Source organism: Tinamus guttatus, unplaced genomic scaffold (genome assembly GCF_059628265.1).
Source record: "Tinamus guttatus ecotype Peru unplaced genomic scaffold, ASM5962826v1 Tinamus_guttatus_pri_ptg000634l, whole genome shotgun sequence".
NCBI lineage: Eukaryota > Metazoa > Chordata > Aves > Tinamiformes > Tinamidae > Tinamus > Tinamus guttatus.
The window spans coordinates 1,047,216-1,069,589 of record NW_028289168.1 but is presented as its reverse complement, the minus strand read 5'-3'; the positions used below and the strand labels follow the sequence as shown (position 1 = coordinate 1,069,589).

Genomic DNA, 22,374 nt, shown 5'->3' with positions numbered 1-22,374 from the left:
ATGGAGGCAAAAGGACTCCGCATCTCTTGGGTGCTGTGGCTGCTCGTCTGGGTGCAGCTGTGCTGGGGTAAGTGCTGGGTAAGTGTGGGGTAAGAGTGAGCTCTTCCTTGTAATTGAGGAGGGAATGAGGGTTGGAACGGAAGATGGGGATCATCTCAATGCTCCCTGGGGACCCATAAAGCCCTGCAGGTGGTGGGTGCATTTGAGTGGTACCCATGGTGGATCGGGGTAAAGGAAATGGGTCCCTGGGCATCCCAAGAGTGCAGAGGGGAGATGTCTCACACCCCAGGGGCTGGGACTCAGCCCTGGGACCCTACACAGTCACTGTGCTGGGGTCAGTGCCCTCCTAACCAGCCTCATGTCTGTGTTTGAAGGTGCTGCGGAGGTGAGGCTGGAGGATGGAGACAGCCGCTGTGCTGGGAGAGTGGAGGTGAAACACCAGGGCCAATGGGGGACCGTGTGTGGTGTTTCTTTCTGGGACATGAAAGATGCTGCTGTAGTTTGTAAGCAGCTTGGCTGTGGATTTGCTGTCCGTGTCCCTCCATACGGATATTTTGGGTCAGGATCTGGCCGGATTTGGCTGTACTCTGTAAGCTGTCAAGGCACCGAGACTGCCTTGTCTGAGTGCACACATAGTGGTTGGGGTAACAACTACTGCATTCATACTTGGGACGCCGGAGTTGTTTGTTCAGGTAAGGAGTCATCCAGTTCCTCACCTCTGGAGTGGGGCCTGGGATCAGGGGACTAACCAGGCTGTGCCTTGAAGGAGCAGTGCGTGGGTACCAGCTCAGACCCTGACATTGCCACTTTCACTGTACTACTGCAGCTGCTGCTATCCCTGGGGAAAGTCCCAGGTGAGCCCACCACGGGGTGCACAGACCCCATCAGAATCCTGGGGGCTCAGCCCACCCTCGGATGGTGCCTCAGGCTGAGAAATGAATCCCTCGCCCTGTCCTACAGCTTCTAGGTCTCCATCAATCTGCTCAGGTTCTGCCAGGATATTCCTGGCAGTGCTGGGTGTCCCTGTGCCCCAGACTTCAGGATGACTTGCTCGGCAGCCCATGGCTAGGGGAATGGTACAAGATGTCTGAGGCTCCTGCAGTCATTTTCCTCACAGACAGGAGTGCCTTGGCTGACCCAAAGGGGCTTTTCAGAGGGGACAAGAGCAGAGCCTGGGGCAGAGAAGTAGGGGGATGAGCAGGGCACCCCTTGTTCAGGGCCACCCTGTAAGGACCAGCCCCCCACAAGCTCTGGGTTGGTGTCTGTGGGACCGCTCTCTGCTCCCTCCCACGTCACCACAGGCTCAGGCTGGTTCTGCTGGGTCCCTGTCACTGACCCCTCCAACAGCACAGGACACCCTGGGAACAGGGAACATTTTGGGCTGTTCCAAGGCAATTCCCCAGGCTGTCTGTGAGCTCTGCAGGGCTGAACAGGCTGCAGCAACCGTTAGGGCTGCAGTGCTGGGGATCCGTGCCGGGCAGTGGGGCAGGCTGTGGGGCAGCAGCATTTCCCTGAGCAGTGCCTGTGGCTATGGGTATGTGATTGAGACAAGCTCCAGAGCACTGTGTAGGTATGAGAGGAGATGCAGAGGATCTTGAAGGGTTTGTGTCATCAGAACCTACTGAGAGCTGCTGTTTGACGTTAATGGGATCCTTTGGATGTGGCTGCCATGGTATGTAACTGCCAGAAGCTTGAGGAAACTCCCTGTCATTGTGGGGTATTTAATTTTTTTTTCCCCAGGATTTGTTCGGCTGGTTGGAGGAAACAGCCCCTGTTCAGGACGTGTGGAGATCAGAGATGCAGACCAGTGGAAAACAGTCTGTGACTCACACTTTGATGTGAAAGCTGCTGGCGTGATCTGCAGGGAGCTGCAGTGTGGTGCTGCCCTGTCTGTCCGTGGGGGAGCTCACTTTGGAGAGGGGGTCGGTCCCATTTGGGATGGAGAGCTGCAGTGTGTGGGGAATGAGCCCTTCCTCTCCTCCTGCCCCAGGAGGTCCCTCAGCAACCAGACCTGCAGCCATGCCAACGACGCTGGTGTCACCTGCACACGTGAGCATTCAGGGAGGAGGTGTGAAATGCCACTCACAAGCTATATGCTAAGAGATAGGGGAGCAGGAAATTGACCATGCTGAGCATGGTGTGAGTGCGGGAGGGGTGGAGTTGTTGTCTGCAATCCTGCAGTGCTGGAAGCAAAGGAAATTGTATCTCTGTGGCATTTCTATCTTGGGATGATGAGCTAGAGCACAAAGTGATCCTCTCTAAAGACCCTCACTTCCTTTTGTAATATATCCAGGATTCAGGCTGGTGAATGGCAGCACAGCATGTTCCGGGCGAGTGGAGATTGAGGTGGAGGGAACCTGGGGAACCCTCTGTGGCTCTGGCTGGGACATCTCCAATGCTCATGTTCTCTGTCATCAACTCAACTGTGGATTTGCTGAGTCCATTCCTGCAGGAGGACACTTTGGGAGAGGAACAGGCCCTGTCTGGAGAGACACTTTCCACTGTAATGGGACCGAATCCCATTTGAGACAGTGCCCTGTGACTGCTCTTGGGGTGTCCCCATGCTTGCCTGACAACAATGCTGGTGTTTTTTGCTCAGGTGAGTTCTGGGAAAATGGATTAACTCATTTTGCCCCTTTTGTGTGACTTGGAAACACAAAGCAGGGGAGCTCCTGGCAGTGACAAACTGAATTTCCTGCTGGAGAAACTATGGGTTCCCATGGAGGGATTCAGAGAGCTTTGCCTGCTCCTGCAGAGCGCGTTTTCTTGGGGGAGATGAGAGCTGAGCAGGGAGCCGGCATCTCTGCTGCTCCAGGGCATCTGGTTCAGGCCTTGGGGCCGCCACCAGGCCTGGGCTCCTCTGTTCTCTCTTGGGGCGCAGGCCAAGGAGGGGACTGTGGGACACAGCTCCACTCCCTGCAGCTGTGAAAGATCCTCTGCTCCCTCCTGCAGCCCATACCCCCATCTCAGACCAGACCCTGATCCAACAGCCTGCAGGGACTGCCATGAGTGCACCCAGCAGGAGCAATTCCTGAGGCTGAGCAGGACCTTGGGGCTGGGGTTTGCCCTTGCTCCTTGTCAATATGAACCTCAAACTTGTCCTGTTTTGTAAAGAAGGCCCTCATCCCTCTGCTTCTTGCTAAGGACACAAGCTCCACATCCCAGATCCCTAGGGATGTAGAAGGGCAGAGCTGTCCCAGCAGGAGCCAGTCCCAGCTTGAGGATGGAGCAAGGCTACTGCTCACCCTGTCACCCAGGCCTCGTACAGGCCACTACTTCTTGCTGCTGAAGCTGCTCCAGATTCATCCATAAGGACATATCTGGTGGCTCAGGGATTTGGCTTGACCTCCAATGCTTTCCCATTTCCATCACTGAGATGATATTAGAGCTCAGCAAGTTTTAGGGCCTGGAAAACAAAATCCCTTGGAGCACTCCCATCCTTGAGCTCCTCACTGTGAGCTGGATATGGATAGGTGAGCTCCAGGATGTCCAAGGGCATGAGAAAGGGAATCAAGGCAGCATGCAGGACATTTCCCCTCTCTCCCAGCAGGACTCTCTGGATCCCTGCGTCTGGTTGGTGGAGGGAGCCGCTGTGACGGGCGAGTGGAGATGCCCCTGAATGGGACATGGGTCCGAGTCCTGGATGACCAGTGGGACCTGAACGATGCCAGCGTGGTGTGCTGGCAGCTCCAGTGCGGAGAGGCAGAGCAAGCCTACAACCCGCCGAAGTCTGAGCGAGGGACGGGCCCCGTGGGGCTGAGAAGGGTCCAGTGTGCAGGGAAGGAGACTCGCCTGACCCTCTGCAACACCTCCCTGCCTGCGGCAGCGCCTGCAGGAATTGCCGAGGACGTGGGGGTGGTTTGCTCGGGTGAGTTGCTCTGACGGTCCCCAATGTGCTGTGCTCCCCAGGGCTGCAAGCCCCTGACAGCCGGGTTTCTCCTGGGTGCAGGGAGCCGGCGGGTCCGGCTGGTGCACAGGGCAGGGCGCTGCGCTGGGAGAGTGGAGATCTACTACAACGGCACCTGGGGGACCGTCTGTGACGACTCCTGGGACCTGCTGGACGCCACCGTTGTTTGCCGCCAGCTGGGCTGCGGGTTGGCTGTGAATTTCACCGGCTCTGCTCATTACGGGGAAGGCTCTGGGCAGATCTGGCTGGATGACGTGAACTGCTCCGGGGATGAAGCTGCTCTCTGGGACTGCCCGGCCAGGCCCTGGGGGCAGCACAACTGCAGGCACAAAGAGGATGCAGGAGTCGTCTGCTCAGGTCTGTGTAGGCAGCCGTGGTGGGAGCCTGGTGCTTCATGAGGAGGGGACGAGGGAGAAGCTGGACATGGTGGAACTGCCCCGACTGCCCTGAGCCCCCTTCCTGCCCGGTCCTGGGGACACCCATGCACAGTCCCCACAGGACCTGCTCAGGGCTATAGGGAGAGCACAGGTGTCCCCACAGATCAGGGGGGAGGGTAGTGCTGCACATTGGATGCTTCTCTCTGTTCCCTTGGTAAAACAGTGCCTTGCTGGCAGTGCCCGCTGACTATCTGAGCCCTGGGATGTCTAGAAGATTCCCTGCTTCTTGGTGGAGGCACGGGGGCCACGTGGAGGGCAAGAAGGTGCTCAAGAGTAGTCAGGATGGATTTACCAAGGGGAAATCATGCTTGACTAATCTGATAGCCTTCTATGATGGAATGACCAGCTGGATAGACGAGGGGAGAGCGGTGGATGTCGTCTATCTCGACTTCAGCAAGGCTTTTGATACCATCCCTCACAATATCCTCCTGGGCAACCTCCAGCAATGTGGGATAGATGAGTGGACAGTGAGGTGGATTAGGAACTGACTGGATGGCAGGGCCCAGAGAGTGGTGATCAGCGGTGCAGAGTCTAGTTGGAGGCCTGTAGCTAACGGGGTCCCCCAGGGGTCAGTCCTTGGTCCAGTCCTGTTCAATTTATTCATCAATACCTGGATGAAGGCACGGAGTGCTCCCTCAGCAAGTTTGCTGATGATACGAAATTGGGAGGAGTAGCCGATACCCCAGAGGGCTGTGCTGCCATCCAGAGGGACCTGGACAGATTGGACAACTGGGAGGTGAAAAACCTCATGCAATTCAACAAGGCCAAGTGCAAGGTCCTGCACGTGGGGAGAAATAACCCCAGGCACCAGTACAGGCTGGGGACCGACCTTGTGGAGAGCAGCTCTGCGGAGAAAGACCTGGGTGTCATGGTGGATGATAAGTTGACCATGAGGCAGCAGTGTGCCCTCGTGGCCAAGAAGGCCAATAGGATCCTGGGGTGCATTAAGAAGAGCATCTCCAGCAGGTCGAGGGAGGTGATCCTGCCCCTCTACTCAGCCCTGGTGAGGCCACATCTGGAGTATTGTGTCCAGTTCTGGGCTCCACAGCACAAGAGGGATGTGGAGCTGCTGGAGAGAGTCCAGCGCAGGGCCACAAGGATGATCAGGGGCCTGGAACATCTGCCCTATGAGGAGAGGCTGAGGGAGCTGGGCCTGTTCAGCCTGGAGAAGAGAAGGCTGAGAGGGGATCTAATCAGTGTATATAAATACCTCAAGGGAGGCAGTGAGGAGGATGGTACTAGCCTCTTTTCAGTGGTGGCCACTGATAGAACTAGAGGAAACGGCCAAAAACTAAGGCATCAAATGTTCCACAGAAACTTAAGGAAAAATTTATTGGCAATGAGGGTGACAGAGCGCTGGAACAGGCTGCCCAGAGAGGTTGTGGAGTCTCCTTCTCTGCAGATCTTCAAAACCCACTTGGACACAGTCCTGTGTCACATGCTCTAGGTGACCCTGCATGTGCAGGGTGATTGGACTAGATGACCTCTAAAAGTCCCTTCCAACCTTAAGCGATATATGATTCTTAAAATAATCCTCCCTATTCACGGATGCCATAGAATGCCCTAAGGAATTCTTGTTATGTTTATCTCTGCTCACTCCAGGACCAGCTTGTCCCCCCTAGCTTTGTGTTTTTCCTTCCAGAGTTTGTGGCCTTGAGGCTGGAGAACAGTGATGGCTGCTCTGGGCGCCTACAGGTTTTCTACAACGGGTCATGGGGGAGTGTCTGCTCCAACTCAATGACTTCGAGCACCGTGTCTCTGGTGTGCAAACAGCTGGGCTGTGGAGATGGAGGATTCCTTGAAACAGACCTGCCATATAGGAAGGTATCTGGCCATACATGGCTGGATCATGTTGAGTGTGGAAAGAGGAACAGCTCCTTTTGGCAGTGCCCCTCTGATCCCTGGAACCCACAGTCCTGTGATGACCAACGAGAAGAGACCCGCATCACCTGCAATGGTAATGCTGGAGCCATGTGGGCGCAAAGCTCACAGCAGGTCTTGCTCCCTGTTCAGCAAGGCACAATGTTGAGAAGGGGTCTGGAGTGGCTTTTACTTTCCATATGAGATCATTCTGCTGTCAGTGACACAAATACAACATATCCATGAGCAGTAGCTGCCCTGAGCTACCCACATGGCCAAGGAGGGGAAGAGGCACATGCAGCCTCCACCTCACCTTGGTGATCTCCTCTCTGGCACCTTGGATACCTCTTGGAGGTGCCTGTTGATGTCTGTTGTGAATAGACAGGGCCGGGACAATCACCTTTTAGCTTGGGAAGTCCATGCAGAGCAGTCCACTCATGGCCATGTTTTGCTGAGGAAATGGGAAGGGGGAGAGAACACGGTGCTGGTGGCTCAAGGTTATGTAGGAACCAGGCCATGCTCAGGGCAGTGCTGGCACCAGAGCTCAGAAACAGCCTCCCCCTGGGGACATGCTCCTGCTCCTCTGCTAACCAGGAAACCTCTTGGGGTGAGCAGCCAGGATAACCCTGTAGTTCAGCACTGTTACACACTGCATTATCAGGGGGGTTCACCTTTGTCCACAAGCAGGGGGAGGTGCTGGGAGGTTCAAGCACAGGTCAGTCCTGATCCTGTCCACGACCCCCATAAAGCAGCCCCTTCCTTCACTGTAGCGTTTCCTTCTACAGGGAGACGTCCAGAAACCCCTCCAGCCCTAGCAGCCGAGTGCCCCAACTCTACGAGCTGCACAGGTAACTGCTGCTCCCTGTGCCCTTCTCACCTGGCCAGGCCCTCCCAACCACCCCAATGACACGGAGGGTTCTGTGTTTTCCAGAGATGGAGAAGATTCGTGTCATGGGAGGAGAGGACGGCTGCTCGGGCAGAGTGGAGGTTTGGCAACACGGCGCCTGGGGGACAGTGTGTGACGACTCCTGGGACATGAAGGACGCTGAGGTGGCCTGCAGGCAGCTGGGCTGCGGCCCTGCCGTGTCTGCCCTGGGGGAGGCTGCGTTTGGGGAGGGGACGGGTCCCATCTGGCTGCAGCAAGTGAAGTGCAGAGGGACGGAGCGGTCTCTCTGGGAGTGCACGGTGCAGTGTGGCAACAGCGGTGCCTGCCAGCACAAGGAAGATGTTGCTGTGAATTGCTCCGGTGAGTGGCAGTGCTTGGTCCCCTTGTTTGGGGACATGTTATCCCAGCTGGGCCCTCACAGGGCCCCAGACTCCTCAGAGCAGGGATGTCCCTGCAGAGGTTGGGTGCCTGGTGCCAGGTGGGGAGCAGATGTTACGGGGCAGGGTGTCCTCATGCCCTTTCCTGTGGGGTTCTGCAGCCCCCTGAATGCCTGTCCTGGGCTGTCCGTGCTGTCCTCCCCATGGCCCAGAGCAGAGAGCCCAGGGCCTGTCATGGGCACCCAGGGAAGGACTGTTCTGATGGCACTTGGAGGGGACATGCACAGGCACAGCCACGTCTCTCTCCCTGCTCTGCAGCTGCACCCAGGATGACAACAGCAGCCCCGCGAGCAGGTAACCTGCCCTGCTCCCTGGGTTGGGTCTCCTTGGGGCCAGGCTGTGACCTGCAGCCCGAGGGAAGGGGCCTGTACTGGGGTGCAGGGCCTCAGAAAGGAGGCCAGAGGTGGGAGCGGGTGGATTTGTGAAGGGCTGTGAGTACCCAGCAGTGTGACAGATGCCAGTGCAGGGCCCCCCAGCCCTGCCATGTGCGATGGGTCAGGACTGGGGTGTCCCTGGGCCCCAACGTGCCCCAGGCGAGGGCCTGCCTCGTCCTTGTTACTGCCCATGCAGATCCCACCCAGAGGCGTGTGAGGGAAAGCGGAGGAGTCTCCGTGCCTGTTGTCATCTGCATCATCCTGGGGGCCCTGCTCTGCCTGCTCCTGGCCCTCCTGGCAGGGCAAGTGCAAAGAGCCAGGGCTCAACGCAGAGGTGGGTCCTTCCCCAGTGGTACCAGGGTGGTCGATGACTCTTGACAGCCCTGTGGGGGCTGTGGGGTGTGTGTGAGGGCACAGAGGGGCTGGGGTGGGGTGCTGCCTCCTGCCTTATTCCCTGTTCCTTCACTGTTTGTCGGACACCTGCAAGCAGGAGCTGTGGGAGTGCTGATGCAGGAGGAGGTGGTGATGGAGGAGGTGAGAAAAGGCAGCGAGGGGCTGGGGGAGATGGGAGTAGCAGGAGACATCCAGGGACACTGCTGGCTGCGCTCTGGACAGTGCTAGGGGGAGGCTGTGGGGCAGGAGCGGTGCCAAGAGGAGCTCAGGGCAGGGAGTCTCTCAGAGTGGGAGTCGGTCCCTGGGCTGCTCTCTCTGTCCTGCCCTGTTCACCCATGTCAGGGCAGAATCATTTTATGGACCAGTCTGGCAGAGAGTGAGAAGCTCTCTGGGGAGAGGAGCTATGGGAGCTGTTCCCTGGTCAGAGCAGGGACTGACTTGGCGCCAAAAGGGACATTGGGGGCTGTGTCTGAAAAGAGAGCATGAGGTGACATTGCCCCAGACCATCTCCACAGGGGCGTTGCTGTCACTGGGGATCTGACCGTAATGCCTGGGCAGGGCAGTGGGTCGGGGCTGTGGGGTCAGCACTCGTTTGGCTAGGGTGGAAGGGCTGAGTGCCCACATCGGGGTCCTTCTCCTCTCTCCATGTGCCTGTGCTGATCTTGCCCATATCCTCAGCCTCCAGGAGATCTCTGGAGCCCCTCTCTGAGGCCGTGTACCAGGAGATCGACTACAGCCAAGTGTGGGAGAAGCAGGCGAGGTTCGGTCCTCCAGGTCTGTGTGGTGGGTTCTGGAACAGAGCACATGGCAGGGCCCTTTCCACTGGCCCTAACCCACGATGGGACCGTTGCAGCCCTCGGGCCAGTTGTCCCCTCAGTGCTGGGGTCACGGGTTCCTTCAGGAGAGCAGCCCAGTGCTGGGCTCAGGCGAGGAGCTTCCTCCCGACCTGCTCTGCCCATCCCAACCCGCGGGCACAGCTTCTTCCTGCCTGTCCTGCTGCCCCCATCGGTTGTACCTGTTGGGTAAGGGAAGGGGGTGGCCAGGGCGGCTCTGAAAGGCCCTTGGAGATGGGATTTGTCCCATGGGAGCAGGGCAAGCCCTGGGCCGTCCTCCCCACGCAGTCCCTGCTAGGTGGGTCCCCATCACGAGCAGGGCTGACAATTGGCAGGGTCAGCAGGGCTCACCCCCATAACACTCACTGCTCCTCTTGCCAGGTTCCTCTTCAGAGGGCTCCCTGACCAAGCTGCAATCCGAGTCCAGGGACAGTGAGGAACGTCCTGGGTCAGCACCAGGTAATGGGCAGGGAGGCAGGGGAAGGGTTGGTCTCTCCTCCCCATAGCTGTGTCACTGAGTGTCACCATTGGGATGGGGAGCAATTGCCTTCAGGAATGACTCTGGAGTCATGCAGTGTGGGCAAGCATTGGACATGCCCCACTGAGCTGGGTGCCTGAATGGGGCCTTATTGGGCTCGACTTGTCCCTGCCTCCATCAGGCTCTGAGTTTGTCCCAGGGAATCCCCAGCCCCGGTGCAGACTCCAGCTCTTCTATCCCTGTGGCAGGGGAAGAGGGCACCCCACTGCCTCACACGCACTCCCATAACCCTGGATCCAGGATGCTGGATCTTCTGTGGCCCTGCCAACACCAGTGTCTCTGCCCTTTGTTCCTTCATGTCCTTCATCCTCTGCTCTGTGAGAGGGCTCCTGTCATCACCAGCTCCTCTCTCGTTTCAGAGGTCCCTGTCCTGCCCACAGGTGACCCAGTGGATGGCTATGACGATGCCAGAGAAGTATCTGACCCTGGGGAGGATCCTGTTCCTGGCCAGCAAGACTGGGAAGCACCCAGGGAAGCAGAGGATGGTGAATGGTTTGAGGAGGCACAGAGAGGTGAGGGGGAAATGCAGCTGCTGGCTCCTGGGGTGCTGTCCCCAGTGCCAGGAGAGTGGCAGCAGCCTGAGAGCCCGGCCTCCCGGCATGGGGAGGGTACCTGCCTCAGGAGTTTTCCTGGTGAGGAGACTGGGGTGGGATTAGGGGACTGAAGGTCTCAGGCAGTGAGAGACAGGGAGGAAGGGGATTCGCAGCCCAGGAGGGGCATGTGTGTGGGGCAGACTGCAATGCACTGGCCTTGCTGCTTCCAGTGGGGAACGTGCGCTGCTGGGGATGTGATGGAGCCCCCAGGGCAATCAGAGCAGCCCCATCCTTTCCCTTCGCAGACACAGCGTATGATGATGCTGAAGGAGCATCCCTGGCACATCCTCATGAGGACACCAAGGCTGTGAGACTGGACCCTGGTGCCAGACTGTCCCTGAACCCAGGTCTGAGAGAGCCCATCACTGCCATGAGGTTGGGTGCAGCTGGGACAGAAGAGAGATCTGTGCAGCTTGGAGAGTCATGAGTGACAGAGACCCGCTCTCCCTTCTGCCACTAGTAGCAGAAAGAGCTGGACATTGCCTCTCTCATCTTTTCTCTACTTTTATCCCAGGCATTGCCATTTGTTCTTATTAAAACCATTGTGGGAGTTTGACCCAGAGATCGTGTTTCCCTCCGCAGGTGTTGGATGTCTCCCCAAAGCTGATCAGGGAGGGTGAAGCGGCACAAACTAGCAGTGGGTAAGGGGAACATCTTGGGAAGAGCAGGCTCTGAGACAGGCTGTGCTCCTGCAAGAGCCCGTGATCTCTGGGGTGTGGGAATAGTGATGAGTCCAGCTGCAGGATATTTCTGCTGGCAGGGACATAGAATCATAGAATTATTAAGGTTGGAAGGGACCTTTAGAGATCATCTAGCCCAACCCCCCTGCACACACAAGGTCACCTACAGCACGTGGCACAGGATTGCGTTCAAGCGGGTTTTGAAGATCTCCAGAGAAAGAGATTCCACAACCTCTCTTGGCAACCTATTCCAGGGCTCTGTCACTCGGTCAGGAAATTTTTCCTTAAGTTTCTGTGGAACCTTTGGTGCTTCAGTTTGTGGCCGTTTCCTCTTGTCCTATCACTGGCCACCACTGGAAAGATGCTGGCCCCATGCTCCTCACTCCCTCTTAAGGTATTCATAGACACTGAGCAGGTCCCCTCTCAGCCTTCTCTTCTTCAGGCTGAACAGGCCCAGCTCTCTCAGCGTTACAGTCAGTGTTAGACATTCCCATCCTGCAAACCTCATGCAGAGTTTCCAGCCATATGTGCCAGTCTGCAGAGTAGACAGGGGTAGATGTAGGGGGCCTGGTGGACAAGAACATGACAAGAAGTCAGCAGGATACTGAGGTGTCCTGACAGCCTCAACCAAAGAGAAGCAAAATAAAGAGAGGGCAGAACTGCAGACTAGCAGTCTGGGAGAGAGCAGTATGATCAATGGCCCAAGTGCTGCAAACATTTTAAAACAGCCAGTGCTGTCAAATTTTTACCCTGCATAATAGATCGGAACTTTGGAGAAGGAAATGAGTTCACAAAAACAACCCGCTGATAATCTGGACAGCCTGGGGAGCCCACTAAAGGAGTAAGTGTATGTGACCTAAACGCACAGCAGAGGCCTGGGCAAGCTGAGTAGCAGTCACCTTCCTGAGGTGAAAGGGTCCCAGTGCCCAGGCTGCGCACGTTCTCCTCTGATTGCTCGTGATAAGGGCTCATGACACACACCACTGGGTCAAATGAATTTCTGTGGCAGAGTTGGAGGACAAAAGTAGGAATGAATCAAAAAAGGGGAATGCAGTCCAGGAGTCCTACCAGTACACATCCCCAAACACAGGTGGATCTCAGACCCTCTCGGGCAAGCCTCTTTCTGCAATGATCAGCAGCAGCTGGGACGAGATGCCTCTGGTGGGGTGGAGGGCAGCTGTATTGCTCTCTGGGTAGACAAAGAGATCTCAGGCTCTTGTTGCACCAGTGCAGAGCAGCTGTCTGCTCAGAGGCCTGCGGGGGAAGAGGGACAGAGCTCAGGGCTCATGGGGTGAAGGTGGTGACGTGTGTCTGGGGCCAGGGCACTGCTCTCTGCTAGACCTTCTCCTAGGAAAGCTGTGCAGGAGCAGGCATACCCTGGAGAAAAACCTTTCCTATGTTCCTGGGACCAGTGACAGGGTCCCTTCCATGTGAGAACGGGACATGCCAGCAGCAGGGCCATGGCTGCCATTCGTACTCTGAGGTCATTTCTGCCTGAGTACCTGATAGCCCCAAATTCTGACTCTGAGGACCCTTATTGCTCTGGATAGGCCAGAGAGGGCTCTTAGCTCCCACAGGCTGCTGTGATGTTACCTCAGTGTCTGGTGGTGACCAGACAGAAAAGGCCCATGGTTTGGATGTTGGTTGTGTTGGCCTTTCTGCCTCAGGACCTGATAGGCCAGCGGCAGGCAAATGGCTTGGATATTTGTTAGTGAGGTCACTGCTGTGCCTGTTCCTGTTAGGCCAGAAGCAGGGATATGGCCTGGATATTGGTAGTGAGGTCACTGCTGGGCCAGTCTTTGATAGCCCAAAAGCAGGGATAGGGCTCTGAGGGTGACTGTGAGGTCACATCCTTCTCTGTAGACTTGACGCCATCAGGAGGCTCTGGGTTGCTGAGGTTTCTTGTGACGTCACCTCTGTCCCTGCTGCTGATAGGCCAGAGCCAGCTGAAGGTTCCAGGGCACATTGTGAGGTCACTGCTCCCCCGTGCGGGATTGGCCAGCAGCAGAACCAGCCCCAGCCAAGGGCCTGTGAGGTCCCCTCAGTGTGAGCAGCTGATCAGAGGACAGGGCTGTGACACGGACTGTGAGGACGCGTCTGTCTGTGCAGAGGACAGGCTGGAAAGACGCTGGCCATGCAGGGCTGTCCCCAGAGCGAGTCCCAGAGATGGAGAAGGAGCAGCGGGCGAATGGCTGCTCCTCATCCATGGATGGGATCCCTGGAGTGCAGGAGCGCATGAGGGAGGTGAGCAGTGGGGCTGGAGGGAGAGGCGGCAGCAGGGATGGGACCCAGAGGGAGGGCACATTCCCAGAGGATGGTGGAGAAGAAGACCTGAGCCAAGACAGCCCAGCAGGAGCTTCTCCAGCGAGGGACCACGTATTCCTGGCCACGGGCATTTCCTCTCACACAAAGCAGACCAACGGGCACTCTCTCCTGTAGCTGACGCTGGTTCAGGAAGAACAAGTTGCCACCGAAGATGTCCATGGGCCTTGGCAGCCTTTGATGCAGCCACCCAGAGGTCCTCATTAGCCCATTGCCTGTTCATACCATGTGGTGGGATGAAGAAAAGTTCAGGGGAGGAGAGCTAGAAGGGTTTGAGAGTGCAGAGCCTGGAGCAGAGACGAGGCAGGGCTGGGGTGCCTCCCATTTATGCATCACCCTGGATGTAGATGGGATGGGCTTTCCCTACAGCCAGTGCTGGAATGTCTTTGGGTACAGGATGGAAACGCAGGATGTCCTGGGGCACTTATCCAGCAATCACTCCAAGGGGACGTGGTTTACCTGTAGGTCCCCGGCTGTATCTGCTAGAGACGTGTGGTTGTGCTGGACACCCCTGGCATCTTACAAGGCCCTGCCAGCCCTTTTCTGTGCCATCAAATCAAGGCACTTCACTGAATTACAAGAGCTGCTGGTTAATCCTGGAATCTTCCCATGCCTCAACTTCCCCATGCTCTCGTTGTAATTGGCATCTGGGGTCATTTCAGACAGACAGCCAAGGCAATTCCCCACCTGGACCCCAGCTCATGCTGTAGGATGATGCATGTCTCTCAGTAGCTCCATCACTGGCACCTTGCTTGGACCCCCTCAGACTCTTCCAATGTCACATACCTTGGCCCTCCTCAGTCTCTTCCACTGTCACCAAGTGTTTTTGCAGGAGCTACTGACTCTCACCCTGCATCTCCAGTGATTAGAGTGGAGCTTTGAGAAGGAGCTCGTGTGCAGATCACTGTGCTCTGCTCGCTTCAGTTTTGGGAAGGGAAATCCCACCACTTGTGTTTTTGTGGAGTTTACAGGAGGGATCTGAATACGACTTCAGATCCAGGCCTAGACAGGTACTGCCCAGATTGATATTTCTGAATCAGCACCTGAACCCTGAGTCAATGAACTCCCCACTTGTTCACTCCTCAGTCTCCTGTCTAGTTAAGGGATGTGAAATGAGCCTTCCAGAGTGAGACAGTTCCAATTTTGATAGATCTTCATTCTCTGAGGAAATAAATGGCAATATTAGAATCTCTTTCTCTTCACTTGTTTGCGAAGGAGAGCAGCTGATTATTTTAGTTTATTGAAGTGCACTTTTCCCTGGAGGAGGGAGCACAAGGGGCAGAGAAATCCATGAGTTCAGCTGTTCCTCTGCTCCTGAGCGGGGCCAGGCTCCTGGGACGGAGGCAGCTCGTGGCAGCCTGTCAGCACTGCCCAGAGACAGCCGAGTGCAGGAGCAGCTCCTGTGCCAAGAGCAGCAGGGCTGTGGGCACTGCCTGCTGCTGCGGACAGCAGAGGAGAGAAGGCAGCGAGAGGGGAATGGCAGTGTGGAGTGGGAGCGCAGAGCAGAGCTCACTGTGGAAGAAGTCCTCACAAAGCCTTGCATGGTAAGTCTCTGGCTGCAGGGCATAGTAAGAGGAGGAGTTGATTCCAAGCAGGGATTCCTTGATGCACCTTGGCAGGGCAGGGCATGCTGCTCCTTTCTTCCTGAGATAACTGCAGGGATGTGAAGCTGGGTATGGACCTGGGTCCACCCAGGTTGCTTAGTCAGAGCAGCATCTCTGTGCCCCAGGAGTCACCCAGTGATTCTGCTGCCTCAAGGATCAGTGCTGCACAGAGAAGCTCTGAGTGACAGAGTTGCCCCCAGCCGGGCAGGATCATCGTCTTGTTGAGAGAGTGCTGTCTGGCTGAAGTCTGCTCACTGCTCTAGTTCATTCTCAGGATGTGTCTGAGGGGTCTTTCCAAGAGCAATTTCAAGAGAAGGGCTATTTCCAAGGGCAGGAGCTTTTCACCTGCTGGTTGCACTTTCGATTTTCTCCCTAATTGCAGAAGGGAGAAAATCTGTTCTGTCAAGGACCTGGGACTCCCATCCTTCACTCTCAGAGATCAGTAGGCCTGTGAGAATGCTCGCAGAACCCCTTCAACCCATCTTAGCCTGCAGCCAGCATCAGCATCACCTTTGTGGAATTTATTTTACTTGCTCCTTACAAACTGCCTGCACAGAGATGCCCTTGGACAGTGCTCTGTTCCCAGAGGTTTTTGCAGGATAGAACTGAGTACACAAAAGGTGTCATATGATCTATGAACATAGACTCCAGAGAAATGCTGGGAAAGAGAAAGATGCCAGCAGGGACTGCTATGGGCAGCAGAGATGGACAGGGAAGGAGAGGGAAGTGTCCATCATGATGGGAGGACGGATTTGGGGAAGTCATGCTCAGTCCCTCCATTGCAGAAACCTTCCTCTGAGCAAGCCCTCCAAGTCTCCTCTGCCACCCAGCAGCCTAGCTGCACTGACAGCCATGGGGTCTGGGCCATGAATCCTGTCCTTTGTGTCCAGACCTCTGGCAGAGGACAGGGACATCCCTCCTGCTATGGACATTTTTCCTGCCTGCTGACAGAGGGACTCAAGTGCCTTGCCTGCAATGTCACCATCTGGCAGGTGACATGTCCTGCTGGGTGAGGTGAAGGTGTTCCTGAACGCCCTTCTGCCTCTGTCTCCTTGCCTGAGTTGGCATTAGGGTCCCGGTGTTGTTGCTCCTTCTTGCCCCTCCTCTCCATGCTGCTCTTGTTCTTCTCTTGGGCTCCCTGGGGTTGGTGGGTTTTCAGTGCTAGTTCAGACACCTGCCCTCCAAGTTGTGGAAGAGAGGAATATGCATGGGAGTGACATGTCCCCAGCCCCCCTCTAACTTGTGCAGCTCCAGGAAATGCAATCCATGGGGTTAGGAATGGAGCTGACTCTCCCTTATGCAGAGCCCATCTTCAGTGCACCGTCATCTGACCATTTATCTGTCATATTCTGCTAGGCTTTGAGATGTCCTCAGGGGAGGGTCATTGCTGCCCCCAGTTGTCTCTGTTGATGTCCAAGACACCTGTGAGGACAGGTGCTGAGAATGTGGAAAGAGTGTTTGGAAACTGTTCATGGGCAGCTGAAAAATAGCCCCATGTGTCCTTGGCTACAAGTGGAACATGGACAATTCCTTCAGGTGCTGGGAGAAAGGGAGAGAAGTTGGAGATCTGTGAGTCTGAAATTGGACTTGTCTGCTCCTAGCAGGGGTGGGAATCTTTTTAGGGAAACACACAGAGTGATCATCATGCAGCTCAAGGAGGTGTGGGCACACGACAGCTGGAATGTAGGCAAATAGGCAGATGATCTGTCCTCACTCTGCACAAGGTGACTATGAATCCAGTTCTCACAGGATTCCCACTGGAAATGCTGAGAATTTCTGCCTTTGAGGAGCACTCCCCAGGGGCGAGTGCGGCAACTCAAAGAAAATAAACAAATCCCCTCCAAAATCACCAAACTGTGCTCTCAACACCCATTTTTTAGAAGAGGTGGTGTAGATGCTGACAATCTCTTCTAGATGCCAAGACGAATTCACCTGAAAAACTGTGAATCTCAGAGCTCCCTGTTGTCCCCTTCCCACTACTTCAGATCAGGACAGATGTCCGTGGAGCCCACAGGAAGATGTTCCTGCTCCTCGTATCACACAGTTACCCCAAACTGGAGCTCAAGCAAGGAGCTGCACAAAGATCCCCTCGGTAAAGAGATGCAATTTGGGAGGTGTATTAGAACTGGAATATTGTTTTTTTTTACTGGAAAAAAACCTTTGTAAGGTCAATATCTTTTCTTCTTTGAACGGTCCACAAAGCCTGGAGACAGAAAAATGTCCAACAGCAGCTCCTTCAACGAGTTCCTCCTCCTGCCATTCGCAGACACGCGGGAGCTGCAGCTCTTGCACTTCTCGCTCTTCCTGGCTATCTACCTGGCTGCCCTCCTGGCCAACGGCCTCATCATCACAGCCATAGCCTGTGACCACCGCCTCCACACCCCCATGTACTTCTTCCTCCTCAACCTCTCCCTCCTCGACTTTTGCTGCATATCCACCACTCTCCCCAAATCCATGGCCAATTCCTTCTGGGACACCAGAGCCATTTCCTACTGGGGATGTGCTGCACAGGTCTTCCTGGTAGCATTCTTGTTTTCAGCAGAGTTTTCCCTCCTCACAGTCATGGCCTATGACCGCTACGTTGCCATCTGCAGACCCCTGCACTATGGGACCCTCCTGGAAAGCAGAGCTTGTGTCAAAATGGCAGCAGCTGCCTGGGGCAGTGGCTTTCTTAATGCTCTTGTGCAGACTGGGAACACATTTTCCCTACCGCTCTGCCAAGGCAATGTGGTGGAGCAGTTCTTCTGTGAGATCCCCCAGATCCTCAAGCTCTCCTGCTCACACTCCTATCTCAGGGAAGTTTGGCTTCTTATAGTTAATGCTTGTTTAATGTTTGAGTGTTTCACTTTGATTGTGGTGTCCTATGTGCAGATCTTCAGAGCTGTGCTGAGGATCCCCTCCGAGCAGGGCCAGCACAAAGCCTTTTCCATGTGCCTCCCGCACCTGGCCGTGGTCTCCCTGTTTCTCAGCACAGGTGCATTTGCCTACCTGAAGCCCCCCTCCATCTCCTCGCCATCTCTGGATCTGGTACTGGCTGTTCTGTACTCAGTGGTACCTCCAGCAGTGAACCCCCTCATCTACAGCATGAGGAACAAGGAGCTCAAGGATGCCATTAGGAAAGTGATTTCATGGACCTTTTTAAGCAGTGGTAATTTTTCCACATCTCTCCACAAATGACTCTTTCTGTATCCCGTAACTCTATTGAGCATTGTTTCTTCATGTTATTTTTATTATGGCTTTTATTAGTGATAATAAATGTTATGGTGTTGCTACATAACTACTTGTATACATTCCGCTTTTTACGGTGTCTGCTCTGTCTCACCTGATACCCTCAATTGTGTTGAATGCTGGACAAGGACTGGCTCCCTAACAGTATCTCTGTAATAAAGTAATTTCTATCAGTACAGTGCGTGAAAGCTGGGCTTTTCCTCCAAAGCTGGTGTCAAGAATAGGCCCAAGGACTTGCATCCCTCAAGGGCCTGCTGCACAGGATTCTCCATGGGTTCAGCAACACAGAGCTCAGAATCATGTAATGATCTTTCAGAGACCAAGGGCTGGTTTGAGAATTCATCTATCAGAGTCCAAGGATAGTGGAGAGGTGAATGGTCATGGATTTACACATGCACAGCTCTCCTACGTATTAAGGCACAGTGTCAGGCGGCTGTTCTCATGGAGGGGAAGCTGGAGGTGTCAGGAGAGCACAGAGATCCTCCTGGGACAGCATATGCCTGGGATGGCCTGTGAGTAGAGCCTCATAAAGGGAGAGCTCCTCAAAGATGGAGTTTCTTAGAGATAATTCACAGGCAAAAGAGGACTCTGCAGTCTCAGGAGAGGCAGTGAGGACTCAACTGTCAGGAAGAAGGGAGAATGGGGAGTCCTCTGGGTCACCATCTATCAAATAGCAGGGGCAGGATGTATAGGCACAACTGGACACAATGAGCACCCTTGGAAATGCTCTGCAGTCCAGGTGCTCTGGACTGTGCAGTCATCTGCAGTCCCCCAGAGGGATTAGAGGTCGTGATACCCATTTGGTTGGGTCTGACTCCTATTCCCGGTCACAGGGGCAGTGAAATGTCACACTTAGACACTTTATTCCCCCCTCTCCACCCTCCATATCCTTCTCAGCTCTGGATCTCTCTGTACTGGCCATTCTGTACTCAGTGGTGCCTCCAGCACTGAACCCCCTTGTCTACAGCATGAGGAACAAGGAGCTCAAGGAGGCACTGAGGAAACTTCCTCAATGGGTACAATGTCAGTGCCAAAAACTGTCCTGTGTGCAGTCACTTGTCATTCCCATGTACTTGACACGAAACATGCGCTCTTCATTTATTCCTGTCTGATATTTTACTCTTACCTTCCTGATAAAATAATAATAAATAATTATTTAAAATACAATACAGCAGAGACAAAAGGTGGACTAGGGAAAATACAGGCCTGCGGCTAAATGGGCCAAGAGCCCTGCTGAGAGAGGACACAGAAAATGCCACCTTTGTCGCAGGCTTTAGCGCTAATAGTGACCCTCAGGAATCCTAGGCCCTGGAGACCATGGAGAAATGGAGAAAGGAAGACTTTCCCTTGCTGGAGGAGGATCTGAGTAGCGCTCACTTCAGCAAACTGGACACCCACAAAACCATGGGCTCTGAGGGGACTCTCTTGCACTGTTCAGTGTCCACGTCTGACAGAGCTCCATGAACTGGAGAAATCGAGTCCCTCCAGTTACACTGCTTGTGGCTCTGGTCCTTGGCAAGCGACCTTCACACATCAGAGACTCTCTGAGCACCACCTGATAGATGCAAAAAGGGGCTCACATTGGAATGCTGCATTTATGGCACTGCATCTCGCACTGTTTTCATGCCTCCTGATGGTTAGCTTGCTTCCCTTTACTCCTTCTCTGTTTGTCACACTGCACCATTGCATGTATCACGATCACATCTCAAAGTGCACAAGTGGCAATTTCTCCTCTGGTGTTATTCCTGTTTCACACCTCAGACAATTTCACCTGCCACCTGCATGGTCAAAGTGACAACTGGGAATAGAAGAAGCTGAGCACAAGGAAGGACCTTGCTCTACCTTGCTTGGTCTTGTTACAGGCATTGCCTGCTTCAGGCTGGGCTGCTTTTTCTTGGAGAGCAGCAAGAGAAGAAGCTCTTTCCCTTCTTTTAAAAGTCATCAGGCAATAATTTGCATCCTGCTTGTAACACATACTTGCTACTCAGGGCCATAAGGGCAGGGGGCTTGGGGCATGCAAAGGAGCACGATGAGAAAGAAGAGCACTGGCACAGCTCAGCACTGGAACTGAGATCTTTTTCTCCTTGGAGGGTGGTCGGGAGTGGGGATTAGCGGGTGGTGTCACAGTCACCCATGGGATGGAAAGCCATGCTGTCACACACAGCATGTGGCCCTTCCTTTACAGTCCTGCACTCCTGTCTTTCACAGGATGGGGAGGTGTGTGCTGAGAGGGATTTCTGGCTGAAAATGAGCCCTGGCAGAATGAAGAGGGTCACAGGGGAAGAGGACTGCTGCTTCCAGGGCTTGTCGGAACCTACAGCAGCTCATGGATGTTACTAAAGCACAGCTGAGCCACGAGACACTGAACAATCTTGACCTGCAATCAGAACAAAACCACAAGGACTGCTCCTGCTCTTTGTCCTCCTTGACCCTGCCAAAAGGAAAGACAGTTTTACTTGCCACCAATGCCCACTGCATTGTAAGTGAATAGGCTCTAAGGCAGGACCTCAGGTGACAAGATCCACACCTCCAGGCCATCTGCTGACTGCTATGCAGAGCCCAGAAATCAGGTTTGGACAAAAGAAAGGACAGAAAGCATGGAGCTCGGGAGAGTTTTCCTTCTTTCTTTACACCACAGGATCCAGGAAGGAGGAATTTGTGACTTGACCAAGAAACATCACATGAAAACCAGGACACCCATTTACGAAATGAAGAGTACACTAACACTTGCCTGCTCACTACCCTGGAACAGGCAACTGCTGCCTGAGAGAACTCCAGGTGCAACTTGTGTCCTTGGTACCTCTTCAGACCTGGCTGGAAACACTTGTGGCCCCCTCCAACTGGTCTTGATTTGAGGGTGACCACCTGCAGGAAGCAGCACCAGACCAGAAGTACAGCTGCCTTCAGAAATACTGTGGCCTGCAAGACTGAAAACCAGAGGCCAACCTTGCATCCTGAGAGCTGCAATGGGCATCTGCAAAGAGCATGGTGTTTTGCCAATTGACTGGGGCAGACAGGGCGATGGAAAGAACCAGCCACCACTGGAAAAAATTGTCTTATTTCACTATTAATATTAAGGCAGTACAGAATGATACATTTAACAAAATAAGTTTATTACACACTCAGGCTTAGCAACAGATAAAATAGGTAATGCACCTAACCATTACTATATGAGAAAGAGAATAGTGGTTAAAAGATACATCACCAATTGCCTAAATATGCCATCATATGTCATCATCATCCAGATCCCCAGTCGCTGGGGAGTCCCTGTTGTGGCGAGGATTTGGAGAACCTTCCCAGCAACTGGGAGGTCTTACGTGGTGCATCCACCCGTGAGGTCTCCAAAATCGCGGCAAGAGTGTCCATCTTTTATAGAGCCAAATCAGCAAATCATGATAACTTACATTTTGTTTGTGAGCGGTGACATCTGATGTGGCATACTTTCCCTATCATGTGGGATGGGGACCTGTTCAGAGCCCAGGCCTCGGATGGGTGGGCTCCCTTCAAGGTCAAAAACAGCCGCACGAGAGCTTAAAAATCTACAGTTTAATAAGCCTCCGCGCAAGCTGGCATGAGCAGTTCTACAGGCGAGTGTTGTGCACTGCAAAGGCAGTGCCGTATTCATCTCTAAGTCAACCCCGACTCGGGCCTGTCGTTCAGGCCCTGCCACTTCAGTTCCTCACGTTCCACTCTGTCGTGACACACAAGGTTATATTTGTCCCCACATTGTGGGGTTGCCAAGAGATTTCCTTGGTAGTGGGAAGCAGCATGAAAAGAGGAAACAGGACCAAAATACAGCTTGGGAAGCTCAGATTGGGCAATAGGATGAAGAAACATCACTTGAAGGGTAGAGCAGTGGTGCTACAGGGCACCCAGAGCGAGTTTGTCACCGCCAGCGGTTTTGTGTTTCAAGAAACAGCCACTGAGGATGGAAAAGCTCTCAATGAAGGGAAGAACCTCTTGTGAGAACTTGCTGGGGAAGCAGATTGGGTGTCTATAGTCTGCAGGAGAAGGTCTAGGATGACCTGTGGTAGAGATGGCCAAGGGCGCTGCCAAGGCCCCAACACAATGGAGGTCTTTATCCTCTTGATTATGGCTGTTGTGTCTGTCACTGAGGCCTACCCCGAATCATCAGGACTTCTTTGCCCTCTTTATCCTTCTGGGGACCCTGGGAGGTGTTGTGTGTTTGTCCTGCACTCAGCACTGCACACCCTCACCCAAACACTGATGCCAGAAAGAGACTTGGGCAACACATGGAGGAAAGGATCTCCCTTCCCAGGGT

At 54.4% G+C, this 22,374-nt stretch overlaps 2 protein-coding genes across 2 annotated transcripts; both read left to right on the top strand.

The window, feature by feature from the left end:
• On the top strand, positions 1–10,717 carry LOC148592143 (antigen WC1.1-like). The gene is made up of 15 exons (XM_088535589.1): positions 1–67; positions 375–692; positions 1,741–2,049; positions 2,294–2,599; positions 3,551–3,868; positions 3,950–4,264; positions 5,987–6,301; positions 6,990–7,052; positions 7,136–7,450; positions 7,786–7,821; positions 8,098–8,235; positions 8,973–9,068; positions 9,509–9,586; positions 10,025–10,177; positions 10,429–10,717. Exons 1-15 carry the CDS (start codon positions 1–3, stop codon positions 10,683–10,685), a joined length of 3,084 nt encoding a protein of 1,027 aa, XP_088391715.1. The 3' UTR covers positions 10,686–10,717.
• Positions 10,718–17,081: 6,364 nt separating this feature from the next.
• Positions 17,082–18,041, top strand: LOC148592142 (olfactory receptor 14A16-like). Its single transcript, XM_088535590.1, has one exon. It carries the CDS (start codon positions 17,082–17,084, stop codon positions 18,039–18,041), a length of 960 nt encoding a protein of 319 aa, XP_088391716.1.
• The last annotated feature ends 4,333 nt before the right edge of the window (positions 18,042–22,374 follow it).